Source organism: Sapajus apella, unplaced genomic scaffold (genome assembly GCF_009761245.1).
Source record: "Sapajus apella isolate SASKATOON/1434 unplaced genomic scaffold, GSC_monkey_1.0 scaffold12, whole genome shotgun sequence".
Taxonomy (NCBI): Eukaryota; Metazoa; Chordata; class Mammalia; order Primates; family Cebidae; genus Sapajus; species Sapajus apella.
Genome location: NW_022436952.1, coordinates 14150115 through 14165164, shown reverse-complemented (window position 1 = coordinate 14165164; position 15050 = coordinate 14150115). Strand labels below are relative to the sequence as shown.

General features: G+C 39.4%; 1 protein-coding gene across 2 annotated transcripts in view; it reads right to left on the bottom strand.

Moving 5' to 3' along the window:
* The window catches only part of ANKFN1 (ankyrin repeat and fibronectin type III domain containing 1), a 380611-nt gene that overhangs the window by 50684 nt on the left and 314877 nt on the right, over positions 1–15050 (bottom strand). For both annotated transcript variants that reach the window (XM_032280102.1, XM_032280101.1), the window contains exon 14: positions 10712–10927. In XM_032280102.1, the coding sequence (XP_032135993.1) occupies positions 10712–10927 (216 nt within the window). The remainder of the gene's footprint in view (positions 1–10711; positions 10928–15050) is intronic.

Genomic DNA, 15050 nt, shown 5'->3' with positions numbered 1-15050 from the left:
GGAGAAGTCTATTTTTAAGTAAAACTATTTAAAATAGAATCCAAATTTTTATAGTAAGTAGGTTCCTTATCTTGAAAATTAGAAAGTACTGCCAAGAGGTTTATTTAATTTATGTTAACATTTAAGTTGTAGCTATAATTATGCACTAATTCGGAGAATGAAGAAAGAATGAATCAAGCATTGATTCTTTTTTGGCTTAATTTTTAAGGCTAAATTGTATGATAGCTAAAATGATACTACTTCTATTTGACTTTTGCAATGTAATCATGAAGAAGATAATGTTTATAAAAGTATTTAAAGTTTTCATATTTTTTTCCTGGCATATTTTTAAAAATGTTGATATTCGAGTCATACTTTTTTGAAATCCGTGTTCGTGTTATGTTTTTCACTACTTAACTGGTCTACCACTTCTAGATTCTCACTTGTCAGTGGCTTTGCATGCTATCTGATTAGGTCTCTACATCATCAGTTTCACTAAATTCTGTATCTTTTACAAGATTTAAAATTTTGCCCTGTAATGGATTTTCACTGAATTTGCATTATATTGTCACATCATAATATTCCAAAAGCAGCAGAGACTGAACAGAGTTGTTGATTCAATAGTGTCAACCAAGTTAAGTTACAGGGATGTTTGAATGGAATTTTGTTTTTTTATGTGGTCAGTTCTCCAGTGAACTATTTGGGTCATGACTTTTGATTCTCTATACAACTGCAGGGACTCAGATAATGAATAATTAGAAAATACAGACACCATGCTCCTGTCAGTATGGGCAGTGGGGGTTGTGACACAAAGTTAGAAGTGATGAGTCAGGTAACTTATTAATAAATAGGGTTTGGATTTGTGTCTCCACCCAAATCTCATGTTGAACTGGAAGAGGGGTCAGGTGGGAGGTAATTGGATCATGGGAGTGGATTTTCCCCTTGTTGTTCTCATGATAGTGGGTTCTCACAAGATCTGATGGTTTAAAAGTGTGTGGCACTCCATGCCTTGCTCTCTTTCTCCTACTCTGCCATGGTGAGACATGCTTGCTTCCCCTTCTCCTTCTGCCATGACTGTAAGTTTCCTGAGGCCTTTCAGGCATGCTTCCTGTAGAACTGTGAGTCAATTAAACCTCTTCATAAATTATCCAGTCTCAGGTAGTTCTTTATAGCAGTGTGAAAATGGACTAATAAACTTATTGTAAGAGAAAGTTTCCCATAGGTTAGAGCATTTTCTGGTTTTCAAAAAAACAAGGGTTAAATAACTAAGAGAGTAAAGTTCAAATGCCTTACCACCAAAAATGATAAGTAAGTGACGTGACAGATGTGTTAATTAGCTTGATACAGTCATTCTACATTGTATACATATATCAAAACATGACTTTGCACCCCACAAATATATACAAATATACTTTGTCAATGAAAAATAAGAATAATGAAAAAAAATTTTTTAAGGGTAAGATAAAGGGAATCAACTCTACCTTTAAATGCAGGGAAGGTAAGAAAACAAACATTTAAATGTCTATAGAATGCTATACGGAATGAAAAAATATGGGGCCTCTGTTGACCATCAGACTCTGAAGGAGTGATCTTTCCTTGGTAGAATTAACCACCTGCAACATCTAACAGGTGTTATTGTATATCGCCTCCTCTGTCTCATCCTTTATCAAACACATATTGAGTCCCTGTAATGTGTCAGGCACCATGTGAGACATTGGGGTTTCAGGTGAGTATGATGTCATCCCTGCTTTTGAGGAGGTCAAAAAGGACAAGTAAACAGATGATCACAATATACTGAAATCAGTTTTATAATAAAGGCAATGTAGGAATACAGAAGAAGGAGGACTTATGTTTTTCTTCTTCTTTTTTTTTTTTTGACTCAACACCAGACTTTATTATTATTGTTATTTTTAAAATTTATTTTATTTTGTTTTTATCATACTTTAAGTTCTGAGGCACATGTGCAGATCATGTAGGTTTGTTACATATTTGAGATGGAGTTTCGCTCTGTTGCCTAGGCTGGAGTGCAATGGCACAATCTTGGCTCACTGCAAACTCTGCCTTCCAGGTTCAAGCGATTCTCCTGCCTCAGCCTCCTGAGTAGCTGGGATTACAGGCACCCGCCACCACACCCAGCAATTTTTTTTGTGTTTTTGGTAGAGAACAGGTTTCACTATGTTGGCCAGGCTGGTCTTGAACTCCTGATCTCAGGTGATCTGCCCGCCTTGGCCTCCCAAAGTGCTGGGATTACAGGCATGAGCCACCGCACCCAGTCAAAACTACAACATTCTTCTTTCCTGATCTTTTCTTGAATTAGACTGTGAAATTAATGGTAAGCTTATGTTTTTTATTGTTTTGTGTCCTTAGTGCCCAGTACTTTTCTATATAAAATAGGCACACAACATGTGGAAAATTGGGCCAGATGCCTTAAACACGACATAAGGGAATAGTAGAAGAGGGACAGAATAAGAATGGTCACAATTGGAAGAAACATATAATGAGCGTGTACAGAAAAGCTAAAGTGAAACAATTTTTCAAAAGATTACTTGGCCCGAAATAGTAGACTAGAAAAAAATTTGATTTCATGATAAAGAAGGGATTCTTATTAATATTGAGATGGATAAGGCTGAACTTTTTAATGTCTTCTATCCTATATCTTCAGCATAGATCACAAGTAAGTAGTTGACTAGAATAAGTTCAGTCAAGGTGAAATTTGAGAAATGAACATTAATTAAAGGGAGAGAAATGGTTAATGAGGGAAGGAAAAATGGAAGTATTCAAATCCGCTGAATTTGATGATATGCACCCTAGGGATAGTTGCTAAACAAGCAGATGTGGCTACAGACTCACAGGTCATTATTTTTGAGAAGTCATGGAGAACTGGACAAGTCCCTAAAGACCAGAAAAGGACAAATACAGCTGTCTTGGAAACAGGGAGAAACATAGAATGACCCTAGTAATTAAAGACTGCCAACTTATTGATCTTTAGGAAAAATGAGAAAGGACCATCAAACAATTAATTTGCAGTCATCCAGGAAATCTTGAGACACTTAAGAGATGTCAAGGTTCTGTGAAGAGCAAATCATACACATAATCTTAATTTCTTATAACAAAAGAACAGGATTCCAAGAACAGGGAGAAGTTTCCAGTGTAATCTGCTCACTAGATAACCTGGAAAAAAAAAAAGAATCTGGACCATGTTGCTTTTAACAAGCTGAATATCTGGGTGGGAGATTTGTAGATAATGGAGATGGGGAATAAATAGCAGACATATTGAGTGATGGCCCAGTAGGGATTGGTCCTGAGGACCAGTTTTTTCAACTTATTTATTGACATTCTGGACAAAGAAATCAAGAATGTGTGCATCAAATTTGTGGGTCCCAAATTTGGTATGGTTCTGCTTTTATGGAAAATAGTAATGAAGTTCTAATGCATTGGAAAAATAAGCCTATGATAATTAGGGTTGAAAATAAGACTCTATACATTGGAAGAATAAGCCTATGTTAATTAGGGTTGAAAATAAGAAAATGTGCTTGTAAAGACCTACACCCAAGAGTACAAATATAAGATAGGTAAGAGGATCAGAGAAAAACACGTGGAGGTCAGAACTGACCACAACAGAATATGAGTTAGGAGTACACTGTGGTTATGTAAAAACCAACACCATTCTGGGATTGAATAATTTCACTCTTTCATTCAATTTTTTAAAAGACTATTATTGAGCATCTACTTGTGTTTTCCTGCCTTTATGTAGTCATTTTTCCTTCTTTAAAATGTTTTGGAGCCTGAGAAATGCATGGAAATGTAAAGAAGCTGTTTCATCCACATAATCTAAGACACACTAGAAAGGCCTTCTGTTTTTGTTGTTGTTTTGAGATGGAGTCTTACTCTGTTGCCCAGGTTGGAGTGCAGTAGCTCAATCCTCCACTTCCCAGGTTCAAGCGATTCTCCTGCCTCAGCTTTCTAACTAGTTGGGATTACAGGTGTGTGCCACCCTGCCTGGCTAATTTTGATATTTTTAGTAGAGATGGGGTTTTACCATGTTGTCCAGGCTGGTCTCGAACTCCTGACCTCAGGTGATCTGCCCACCTCAGCTTCCCAAAATGCTGGGATTACAGGATTTGGGGATGCAATCCCAAAATCGGATGAACCACTGCGCCCAGCCTAAAAAGGCCTTCTAACACCAAACTGAATGCCCATGGTTCTACATAGTACCTGATTTGACCTCTAATCTGCTTTTCTAATCTTCATTTCCGTGATAGCCCTTTTGCATTCCTTATCTCTGGTCAAAAGGGATTGTTTTTACTTTCTCCATACATGCCCTAATCTCTTTGTTCTGATTGTTTGTTTCACAAATTGATTCGTTCTATCAACTTTTACTGAGCACTTAATATGTATCAGTCATTGTGGTAGGGTATTGATGACACCGAGATGAATACAACATGATCCTTCCCTTCATGGAACTCACATTTCAGTGTGTGAGAAAATCACGTAGGCAAATTTTTCTCACCCAGCATCATAGAGGCCATAAGAAGACTGTGTAAGGCCCATTGCGGACCTAAGGGAGGGTGAAATACACTCTTCCAGTTTCTGCCTCATTTCTTTATCATGTTCTCAATTTAATTTAATTCCATCTATTTAATTCCTTCCTTCTTATCTCCTTCCTTTCATTCTTTCTCTCTCTTTCTCTTTTTTTTCCCACCTGGTGAACTTAACTACCCTCATGGCTCAGCCAAATGCCCCATCTTCTGCAATGCCTTGCCTGATATTTTCAGGCAGAATTAATGGCTGCTTTGTCTGTGTTCCCCATAGTACACCGTTTGCATGGCTATCAGGCTCTAGTTTAATTCTGCCTTGTATTACCTTGATTTGTTTACAAGTCTGTCTGTCTTCCTTTGACTGAACTCCTTGAGAGCAGGGACCTTTACTTATTCATTTGTTTTTTTTTTTCTATAGCACCTATAAGAGTGCCTGGCTCCTAGTTGACATTGAAAAAAAAAATCATTAAATATCAAATGAAAAGACCAGAGGAGGTGGAGCCTGGGGCTGGTCTTTCGGGAGAAAATATGCTGTGCTTGTGCAGTAACTAGGAAGGGTATATACCATTTTCTCTTCCTTGATCAGAGATCCTGAGAACTTGTTAGAGGAACAATAGGTAGTTGCTTTTTCAATAACTACAGTGCTTTTAATTTGTTGGATGGGTTATAAAAACTCAACCATCCATGATGGCAGAGGTGACAAAATAGTGGCTGGTGGTCTTTGTAGTCCAAGATTATATGGACTGCAAACAATTTAATTTTCTGAATTATTTTCTAAATTACAAAAACAAAAAGACTTTACCAACAATTTTGATTTTCAACTTCTCTTCAAAACAGTGAAAATATTTCGAGACTGGGACCACATTCTTCCACTGTAATTAGCTGAGGCTGAATCAGAGCTGCTCTCTTCAATGGGGACAAGAGTAATACAGTCTCTTCTACTTACACTTATTTCTTTTTATTTTAATTGAGATATAACTCATATACCATCAAATTCACCCTGTTCAAGTGTGCAATTCAGTGGTTTTAGCATATTTACAGGGTTGTGCAACTATCACCAGTGTCATTCCAGACCATTTTCATCACTTTAGAAAGAAACCATACATTCATTAGCTGTCATTCCCTAGTCTCTCCCCTGCCGCTCCTGGAACCACTAATCTGCTTTCTATCTGTATGGATTTGCCTATTCTGGGCATAGCATATAAGTGGAATCATACAACATTTAGCATTTTGTGTCTGGCTTCTTTCACTCAGCATTATATTTTCAAGGTTTCCATGTTGCAGCATGGGTCATAGGTTATTCATTTTAATGGCTGAATAATATTCCATTATATGGATATACCACATTTTGTTTACTCATTCATCAGTTGTTTGGCATTTAGTTTACTTCTACTGTTTGGCTATTGTGAATAATGCTTCTGTGAACACTGAAGTTTTTACATGAACCCAATTGTTTCCTAAGTCCCGCTCAATTGGCTCATTTCCATCAATCTTTCTGATTCCTATGGTTTTTGATCCTTGTGTTTGAAGCTGCTTAGGGGTAGAAAGAGTAGGAATGTGCCAGAAAAAAAGCAGAAAAAGACAGAAGAGGCCCTGGGCACGTAAAATATAAGAAGAAGACCCTGGAGGTGACAAGGAATGCCTAAGGAGAAGAACAGGAAAGCAGGGATGAGAAGGAGGAGAAGACACGCTTCACCACAGCTTCACGAGGATCACAAAGGATGCAGAGAACAGGACGGGGAAGGTGTGTACTGCAGCATGGTGGAATGGGACGGCCATCAGCCTAGGAGCCAAAAGTTGTGGGTTTGGTCCCTCTTCTGGTTGATATGACCTTGACAACATAGTTCCTTGAAATGCATGGCTTCTTCTGCAAACAGGACACAAAATTACTCACTCACCCTCATTGGGTTTGCAATGAGGATCAAATGATATCACAGATGCGACAAAGTGTTAGAGAGCTGAATATATAGTACACATGGGAGAGGTGAAGCTTCAGGAAAAAGCTTGGGTGTGAGGCTTCACAGGACTGAAGTGACTCCTGAAGAGAACGGTCATAACAACTCAGCACCTGAGAGGGGTCTCTCTGTTGGAAATACTCTCATTGCCAATTAGTTTGCTCATAGGGACTCTTGTCCACAATAACTCTCTTTTCCTTCCCAGGTAAGGGTGAGGAGGATTTTTTGCTCCTTCACAGATAAATGAGAGATGCCTGCTTTGAAGGCCTGGGATTTGAGAAGGTCAGGAATTTGAGGGAGTTAGATACGAGTTTCTCTGGGGCCCTAGAAATTAGTAAATTAGCTACGGGCCCAGATTTTGTTAAAGCCCTTATCTGTTTTGAAAACCCCATTGTGGAACATAACTTTTAAACAGCTTTTCCTTCATTGTGATGAAATGCCCCAAGGGATGAATACGCTATTACCAGAGTCTCCGTGGACTGAGTGTGTCCTGAGGGCAGCCTAGCATTGCTTGAAATTTTCTGAGACATGAATGGTGATTATTATTAATAAAAAGTCAAGAAACAACAGATGCTGGCAAGGCTGCGGAGAAATAGGAACACTTTTATACTGTTGGTGGGAATATAATTAGTTCAGCCATTGTGGCAGACAGTGTAGCCATTCCTCAAAGACATAGAATCAGAAATAGTATTTGACCAGCAATCCCACTACTGGGTATATACTCAGAAGAATATAAATCATTCTGTTATAAAGATATATGTACATGTATGTTCACTGTAGTACTATTTACCATAGAAAAGACATGGAATCAACCCAAATGCCCATCAATAATAGACTGGATAAAGAAAATGTGGTACATATATACCAGGGAATACTATGCAGCCATAAAAAGGAATGAGATCATGTCCTTTGCAGGGATATGGATGGAGCTGAAAGCTATTATCCTCAGCAAACTAATGCAGGAACAGAAAACAAAATACCACATGTTCTCACTTATAAGTGGGAGCTGAAAAATGAGAACACATGGACACAGGGAGAGGAACAATACACACTGGGGCCTACGGGTAGGGTTAAGGGGGGTGGGAGAACAAGAACATCAGGAAAAATAGCTAATACATGCTGGGCTTAATATCTAGGTGATGGGCTGATAGGTGCAGCAGGTCACCATGGCACACCTATGTAACAAACCTGCACATCCTGCACATGTACCCTGGAACTTAAAATTAAAAAATGTGAAAAGAAATTTTCTGAGACATAATAAAAATCATTAATATTTATTGAGCACTACTTTATGCTACTCTTTTAATCCTTTACATACTAACTCACTTATCTTCATTTTTGCGGAGGAGGAAACATGAGGGATGAAAAAGTTAAATCGTGCCCGGGACATATAACCAGAAAGGGTGGAGCTGGGATTCACACCCAGTCATCCTCACTTCAAAGTGGTGCCCAGAATGGGATGTGATGCCGCAAAAAGAAGCCCAGGCTTCCAATGAGAAGGCTCGGTGGTCATGACTCCACTGCCCCTGAAAAAAGAGAGTGGTCTGTGGCCTGTTCTTGTGGGAATTACCAGCCTGCTTTGGGTGCCACCAAGACCTCCCTCTCCCTTTATGTTGAGTTGGTGGGGCCAACTCCTGATATAATTAAATCTTAAGTCTAGGAGGGACTGGATACCAGCCCTGGTAGTTTTATTCCTTATTTCCTCTAGTGTAAGACTTGTACGGGAAGGAGGGGAGAGAGAAGAAGGCGGGGGAGGGGGAGGGGGAGGGGGAGGGGGGGGGGGGGGGGGGGGGAATGACATCAAGTGGGAATGTGCCAGTCAGCGGGGGTAAATTTTCCACTTGGATCTGTGTGGAAACCCGATCCTGCCTCTATTTTTGGTTTCCTTCTCTAACAACCTTTCACCAGATTGGAATTTTTCTGCACCTGTAACACATTTTTAATGTAATAAGTCTAGGAGAAACCAGGTATTATATCATGCTGAGGCCTGTACTGTGTTTCTAGGAGCAAAGGTAGCCCAGACCCTAGTTTATCCCTATAGGGGATTAGTGTATTAGTCACCCTGTAAAAGCTCAATTTATTATGATTTTTTAAATGTTTCTTTTAGCACTTGCTTATAAAAGGTGAAGAGGGGAGCCTCAAATGTGTCTGTGTTCCCTGCCCCCACCTCCTTCACACAAGCACATACTCTCTGTCAATTCCCTATGAACCCAAATTCCATAAAATTAAATCCAGAGGTATTGGCTTTGACCAATTAGCTTACCTTTGCTTCACTGGCCTTTGTCCTGGTTTAGGCCAGTACAAGTAATGAAAAAATGAGATTATTGTACTTGCCACCCCTTGGCAGGGAATGAAAGTAACTTAGAAAGTAAGTTAGCTGTTTAGGGTGACCACAAATGGCTCCTGGGATGGAAGCTCATATTTGGGTTGTTTCTGTGCAACTGGGTCCTCCCTTCTCCCTTACTCCAGGTTGGCGACTGTGGATATGCCACTGCTTGCACTGCACTCAGTGCAGACATTCCTGCCAGCTTTTGTACCTAACAGAAGTGTCCTACACAATTCATATCTATCAATCACTGGGTTTAAAAAGAAAGAAAGAAAGAAAGAAAAAAAACAACAGTTTGAAGCCCATGTTCACATAAGAACGTGTGAGGCAGAGAGGGTGTGCTGGACTCCGGAGCATACATGGGTTGGTGTCTCAGTTCCACCATCCAGGCCAAGGGCTGCATCTAAGCTACTTGGATTTTGAATTTTGGTGACTATTCTGTATTCGGGTAAGTCTTTTATCCTTAATTTCATCTTCTGTCCCTCACTCACTAAAATCCTGACTTCTACCTGAGAATGTGACTATAGTGTAGCAGAAAGAAACCTGCTTCCCATCAGAAGATCTGAATTGAAGCCTCAGCTCTACCATTTTCTAGCTGTGTGCCCAGGGACAAAACTGAGTTTTGTGAAAACTCAAGTGGATATAGTTTCTGGTGTCTTTTTAAAGGAAAACAACACAAAGCTCTCAATTGCTAGGGTCTCTGCGAGGACCTGGAAGGGGCTTGTACAAGGGAAGGCTGAAGGACATCACAGCTTCATTAGTTTCACTAAATTGCCTCTGTGTACAGCCCTGTGTTATTTAACTTCTTTGAGCTCTAGTTATTTGTTCTTTTTTTTTTTTTTTTTTTTGAGACAGAGTCTCACTCTGTTGCCCAGGCTGCAGTGCAGTGGTGCTATCTCAGCTCACTGCAACCTCCATTTCCTGGATTCAAGCAATTCTCTTGTCCTAGCCTCCTGAGTAGCTGGGATTACAGGTGCCTGCCACCACACCCGGCTAATTTTTGTATTTTTAGTAGAGACATGTTGGCCAGGCTGGTCTTGAACCCCTGACCTCAACCTCCCAAAGTGCTAGGATTACAGGTGTGAGTCACTGCACCCAGCCTCTCTTTATTTCATTCCTAAAATGGACTTAATCATGCCTGTCTGTCCCAAGGGAGTATTGTAAGGAATATGCAGGAGTAAATATGTATAAAGCTGTTTTTGTACATACACGCATATGCACATGCACAGATATATACAATTTAGAAATGTATTATTACAGTTTATTCAGATATTGGTTTAATGTTTCGATTATACTATCTAGAGATTCCCTATCCCTTACTCAATTATTTATCTCAATGTTTCTTTTCTTTTTTTTTTTCTTTTCTGTTTTTTGAGATGGAGTTCTTGCTCTGTTGCCCAGACTGGAGGGCAGTGGCATAATCTTGGCTCACTGCAACCCACCTCCCAGGTTCAAGCGATTCTCCTGCCTCAGCCTCCCAAGTAGCTGGGATTATAGGCGTGTGCCACTACATCCAGCTATATTTATTTATTTTTTGATATTTTTAGTAGAGACAGGGATTTACCATGTTGGCTAGGCTGGTCTTGAACTCCTGACCTTGAGTTATCCACTTGCCTTGGTCTCCCAAAGTGCTGGGATTACAGGCATGAGCCACTGTGCCTGGCCTCAATGTTTCTTATTGGCTCATTAGCCAGGGCATGAAAATGCTTTACTGAGTTCCCACTATTTTGCTGAATGAATTCTAGATCTAGGAAGTGATAAATAAAAATAAGCTTCCACATTTGCAACATGTTTCTGGACCCTCTCTATTCCATCACTGCATATGTAAATGGCTCTTGCTGTATTGCACTAGACCCCCAATAATTGGGTTTGGAATCTTAAATATACTCGAGAATTAAGAAAAAACTACGTACCTGGATGGTTATCAGTAAAATGTCTAAAGCTGTTGGCTCCTCAGGTGTTGATAGAGACTTTCTCTGGCTTTGTAGCTTTGAGATCTGCATCCATTTCCCATTAAAAAATGAATAAAGCATCTCCACTTCCCTGATGGTGACGATGAGTATGTTTCCATGTCGGTCTTTAATGGGCTCATAGTAAACTCTTCCCAAATTGTGTGTCCCAAGTAAATTCTGGAAACAAATAGATTACTGGTAGCTTAGAGGGTATTACGCAAACAAAGCAACACAACAGCAACAAAAGACACTGTGAATATCCGATTTCTGAGAAGCTGTTTGCTCTCTCTTTTTTTGCACTTAAACCTAGAATATATGGCATTATACCAATGTACTTCACAGAAGCTCAAAGCAAATGTTTTTACAAAGACATTTGTAAAGATTGCAGAACCTGCAAAGATTACAGCAAGGCGCACAAAAATTATGTTGTTTTTTTTTTTTAAAAAGGCAAATTCAGTATCTATAAATATCTCTTACCCACATAGACACATCAGTACATAAACCTCAGTTACCAGCACTTGAAGAGAATCCCAGATGTTTTATAGAAAAATGTCTGATATTTAAAATATGCATCTGTGGAGTTCTCAAGAGATCTGCAGTAAGCTTGTATGAGGTGGGGTTGTTTAAAATGAAGAAGTGAATTGACAATGTAGCACATTGTACAGGTCCCCAAATGACTGCAAGTTCCCTTTAAGATACTTTAATTGGGAAATTAGCCTGGTTTGACTTATCTGCTTTTCAGGGGCTTCTGTTTATTTAAAAACCTGTTAAAGTGGCTTATAAACTGGGTCAGCTGAGGCAGACAATACTTTAGGAAGGTAGGAAGGGAAAGATGCCACATTAAATGTGGAAGGGCTCAGGTAGTTGTTCCTAAAATAAACAGAAGTTTTACAAACATGCAGGGTTTGAAGATTTCTAACCTAGAACACTGGATGAATAGGATAAAATTCCCTGTTGCTTCAAATATCTATGATTTTTAAACATGAGAAAGCATCCCAGAGCTCCTAGCTGTTATTTTTGTGAGCTCGCATAAGTGGTGGTGTGACGCCCTGTTAGCATGGGAACAGAAGTGGAACTGGGATTTGTAAAAGTGACAAGGATGACCTAAAAATGAATAAGGCAGGGGGTCAATATCTACAACTATGAAAACACTGGAATTTTCCATCACAGGTAGGGACTGCGTTCTTAAACCTTATCTACTTTCTCACAAAGACCAGACATAGAACAAGTAAGAATTTCATAAATAATTTTGACAGAAAAATTCATTTGGCAAGATTACGATTTTTTTTTTGCAATGGCATAATCACTCAGTCATATTTTTTCTTTCCAACATTTGACTTCTAAATCATAGAGAAGTGGGTATGGCTTTTAGTACAGTCCTATGGGGTACTAATAAGCAGTGTGATGCTGGTAAACTGGCTAGCCAAAAAGAAAAAAAAGGAAGGAAAGAAAAGAAAGGCCTGATTTGTAGCATATGCCAGTTTCTGTGGGGTCAATACTTCTGCTGTAGTGGGGATTTCAAGCCACCCAGGGTTTGACAACAGGCTTTCAAAATTCTTGAATATTTGACCGTTGGCTCTCTTGAACCAGTACAAGTTGGCACCAGCCTACTATTGCTATTAAGGCTTCACTTATATTTGGTATTAAATTTCAGGGTTGGCTACCATTTATTAATAGCTGGACTTCTAAAAAATTATTTACCCTCTCTGGTCCTGAGTATCATCATCTACAAGTAAGAGTCTTCACAGCTCAGACGGCTGTTATGCTAATCCTTACCTCACAAAGTGTTTGACAGATTAAATCAAGCAACTCATCAAAAAGTATTTTGCAAACTCTCAAGCTTGATACAATGTAGGGTGGGGGCTCTCTTTACTGCTCTAATTGGAATCCCACCCAGGCTTACATCTACTCCTTTTCAAGACACATCCCCGGATTTCACCTTCTCTGGGAAGACTTTTCCAACTCTCTGAGGTAGAGTTTATCATCTTTTGTCCCCTACTGTTTCCTGTACAAACTTCCATCTTAGCATGTCTCTGGCTTTACTGCATGTATTGGTGTATGAATTCACATTATGAATTCCTAATTGTTTCATCTCTGCACAGTGCCTGCCACATGGAAAGAACTCGGTCACTTTTTGTTGGCTGAATTAACATATTGTATTATCATTAAGACGCTGGAAAATGTGATTCACTTTGGACCAGAGCTGATGGGTAGACATTGATTATGGTGTTCTTTTCACTTAAAGTTATTATCAGTGGTTCACTATCAGCTGTAGATAGGTTTTCTAATGGGTTGAATAAGAAAGCAGTAGACGTCTTCTCGAAATTTTGTATTGACATCAAATTAGATTGGATAGCTAGCTTTAGGGAGAGCCCAATTTAAAAGTAGAATATTGTTGTGACAAGAAATTGCAACCACCTTCCATGAGGGAGAATTCAGGGCTCTTTAGGGCCTAAAGAAAAAATAGACCATGGTAATACCTATCATAATCGAGGTTAGGTGATATGGGGCCCCTGATGATTCTATAAGAGCCACCCGATGGCTAACAGGAATGCTTCTAGGTTATAATCAGAACAAATCACTTAGCTGTCAATAAGCCCTGGGTAGAGGCACAATATTTAGAGGGCTTTATTCAGTTTGGGGCAATGTGGACATGGGAAGGTGAAGGAAGTCCAGAGTTGGGATAAGGAGGCTTGAAAAAGAGTGAAATTTTGGGAAAATCTTTTTTTCCCCTTGACAAATGTAAAGGACGCAGTATTCATATATTGTTACTTAGCTCTTACTCACAACACTTGTTCTAAAAGCTGTGGAGGAGGAAAGTTTAGCACAATCTGCAGTGTCAGATTTTGACTGTCTTTGGGGGATAAGTAGTTTAGACACCTTTCAATGTAAGAGCAATGTAGGCTTCTCCTCTTGGGGCCCTCTGTCATTTTCCTAAGAGAAAGAAAAACAGTGTGGGCTCTTGGTCACTTGCAGGCTTTCTCATATTAATGCTTTTTTTCCCCCAAATGCTGAGATACTTGTGTCTCCTCCTGCCTAGGTAATTTTAATTAAGAATAATTTCTTTTTCTTTTTTACTATAATATGGATAATTTTTTCTCTTTGAAGTTTTGTCTGCTTTTTTTTTTTTTAAATTACTTCACAGTAAGATGATGAAATACTGGAAAGAATGCAGGCTTTGGAGTTATATAAATTTTGATTTGGATCTAGAATCTGCTACTTCCTATCTATGTAACCTTGGGCACAAATGAGCCTTTCTAGGCTCCAGTGTTATGATCTGTTATAAGAATATCAATAATAGTACTTTCTCATTAGGTTGTGGTAAAGATGAAATGAGATTAAAGTTTGTAAAGCACTCAACACAGTGCCTGGCACCTGGTCTGTTAAACAAATGAAAGTAGTCACTTCATGGTTATTATTTATTATTATATATTAAAGGATCTCACTATAGAGCAGAAACCCAGAAAACAAGGTGCAAATTGCACTGTGCTTGATACTGTGATGAAGGTAAGTCCCCTGACTTCTTGGATACGGTGACTAAGCCCAGTGACTATTGGCACTGGACACAGTGACTAAGCCCTGTGACTACTGGCTCAGATGAGTGGGAGAAAGATCATGAGTGAGGCCTTTATGAGCCATGATAAAATACCTGAGCCACAACTGGAGGAGCCTAAGTCAGGGAATGCCTTGGTCGGAATCTTTTAGATTGGCTACTCTGGACAAAGTATGGAGAGTAGATCGGAGAGTGTTAACACTGGTAGCAGAGGGACGACTTTGGAGGCTTTTGACCTAATTGGAGTAATCAGGCAGTAGTATACAAAACTAGAAAGGAGAGGAGGGTTAAATGAGAGGCACCAGAGGCAAACCAATAGAATTTATCTATGCCAATCAAACTATGTCTAATGCATTTTTACTTTCCTCAGAACATTGTAAATTTTTATGCATTCATTCATTCATTCATTTATTATTTGTTTATTTACATTTTTGAGATGGAGCTTTACTCTTGTTGCCCAGGCTGGAGTGCAATGGCTTGATCTCAGCTCGCTGCAACCTCCGCCTCTTGGGTTCAAGCGATTCTCCTGCCTCAGCCTCTTAAGTAGCTGGGATTACAGGAATGTGCCACCACGTCTGGCTAATTTTGTATTTTTAGTAGAGATGAGGTTTCTCCATGTTGGTCAGCCTGGTCTCAAACTCCCGACCTCAGGTGATCTGCCCGCCTCAGCCTCCCAAAGTGCTGAGATTACAGGTGTGAGTCACCGTGCCCAGCCACATTGTAAAATATTTTAAATCGGCAGAGTGA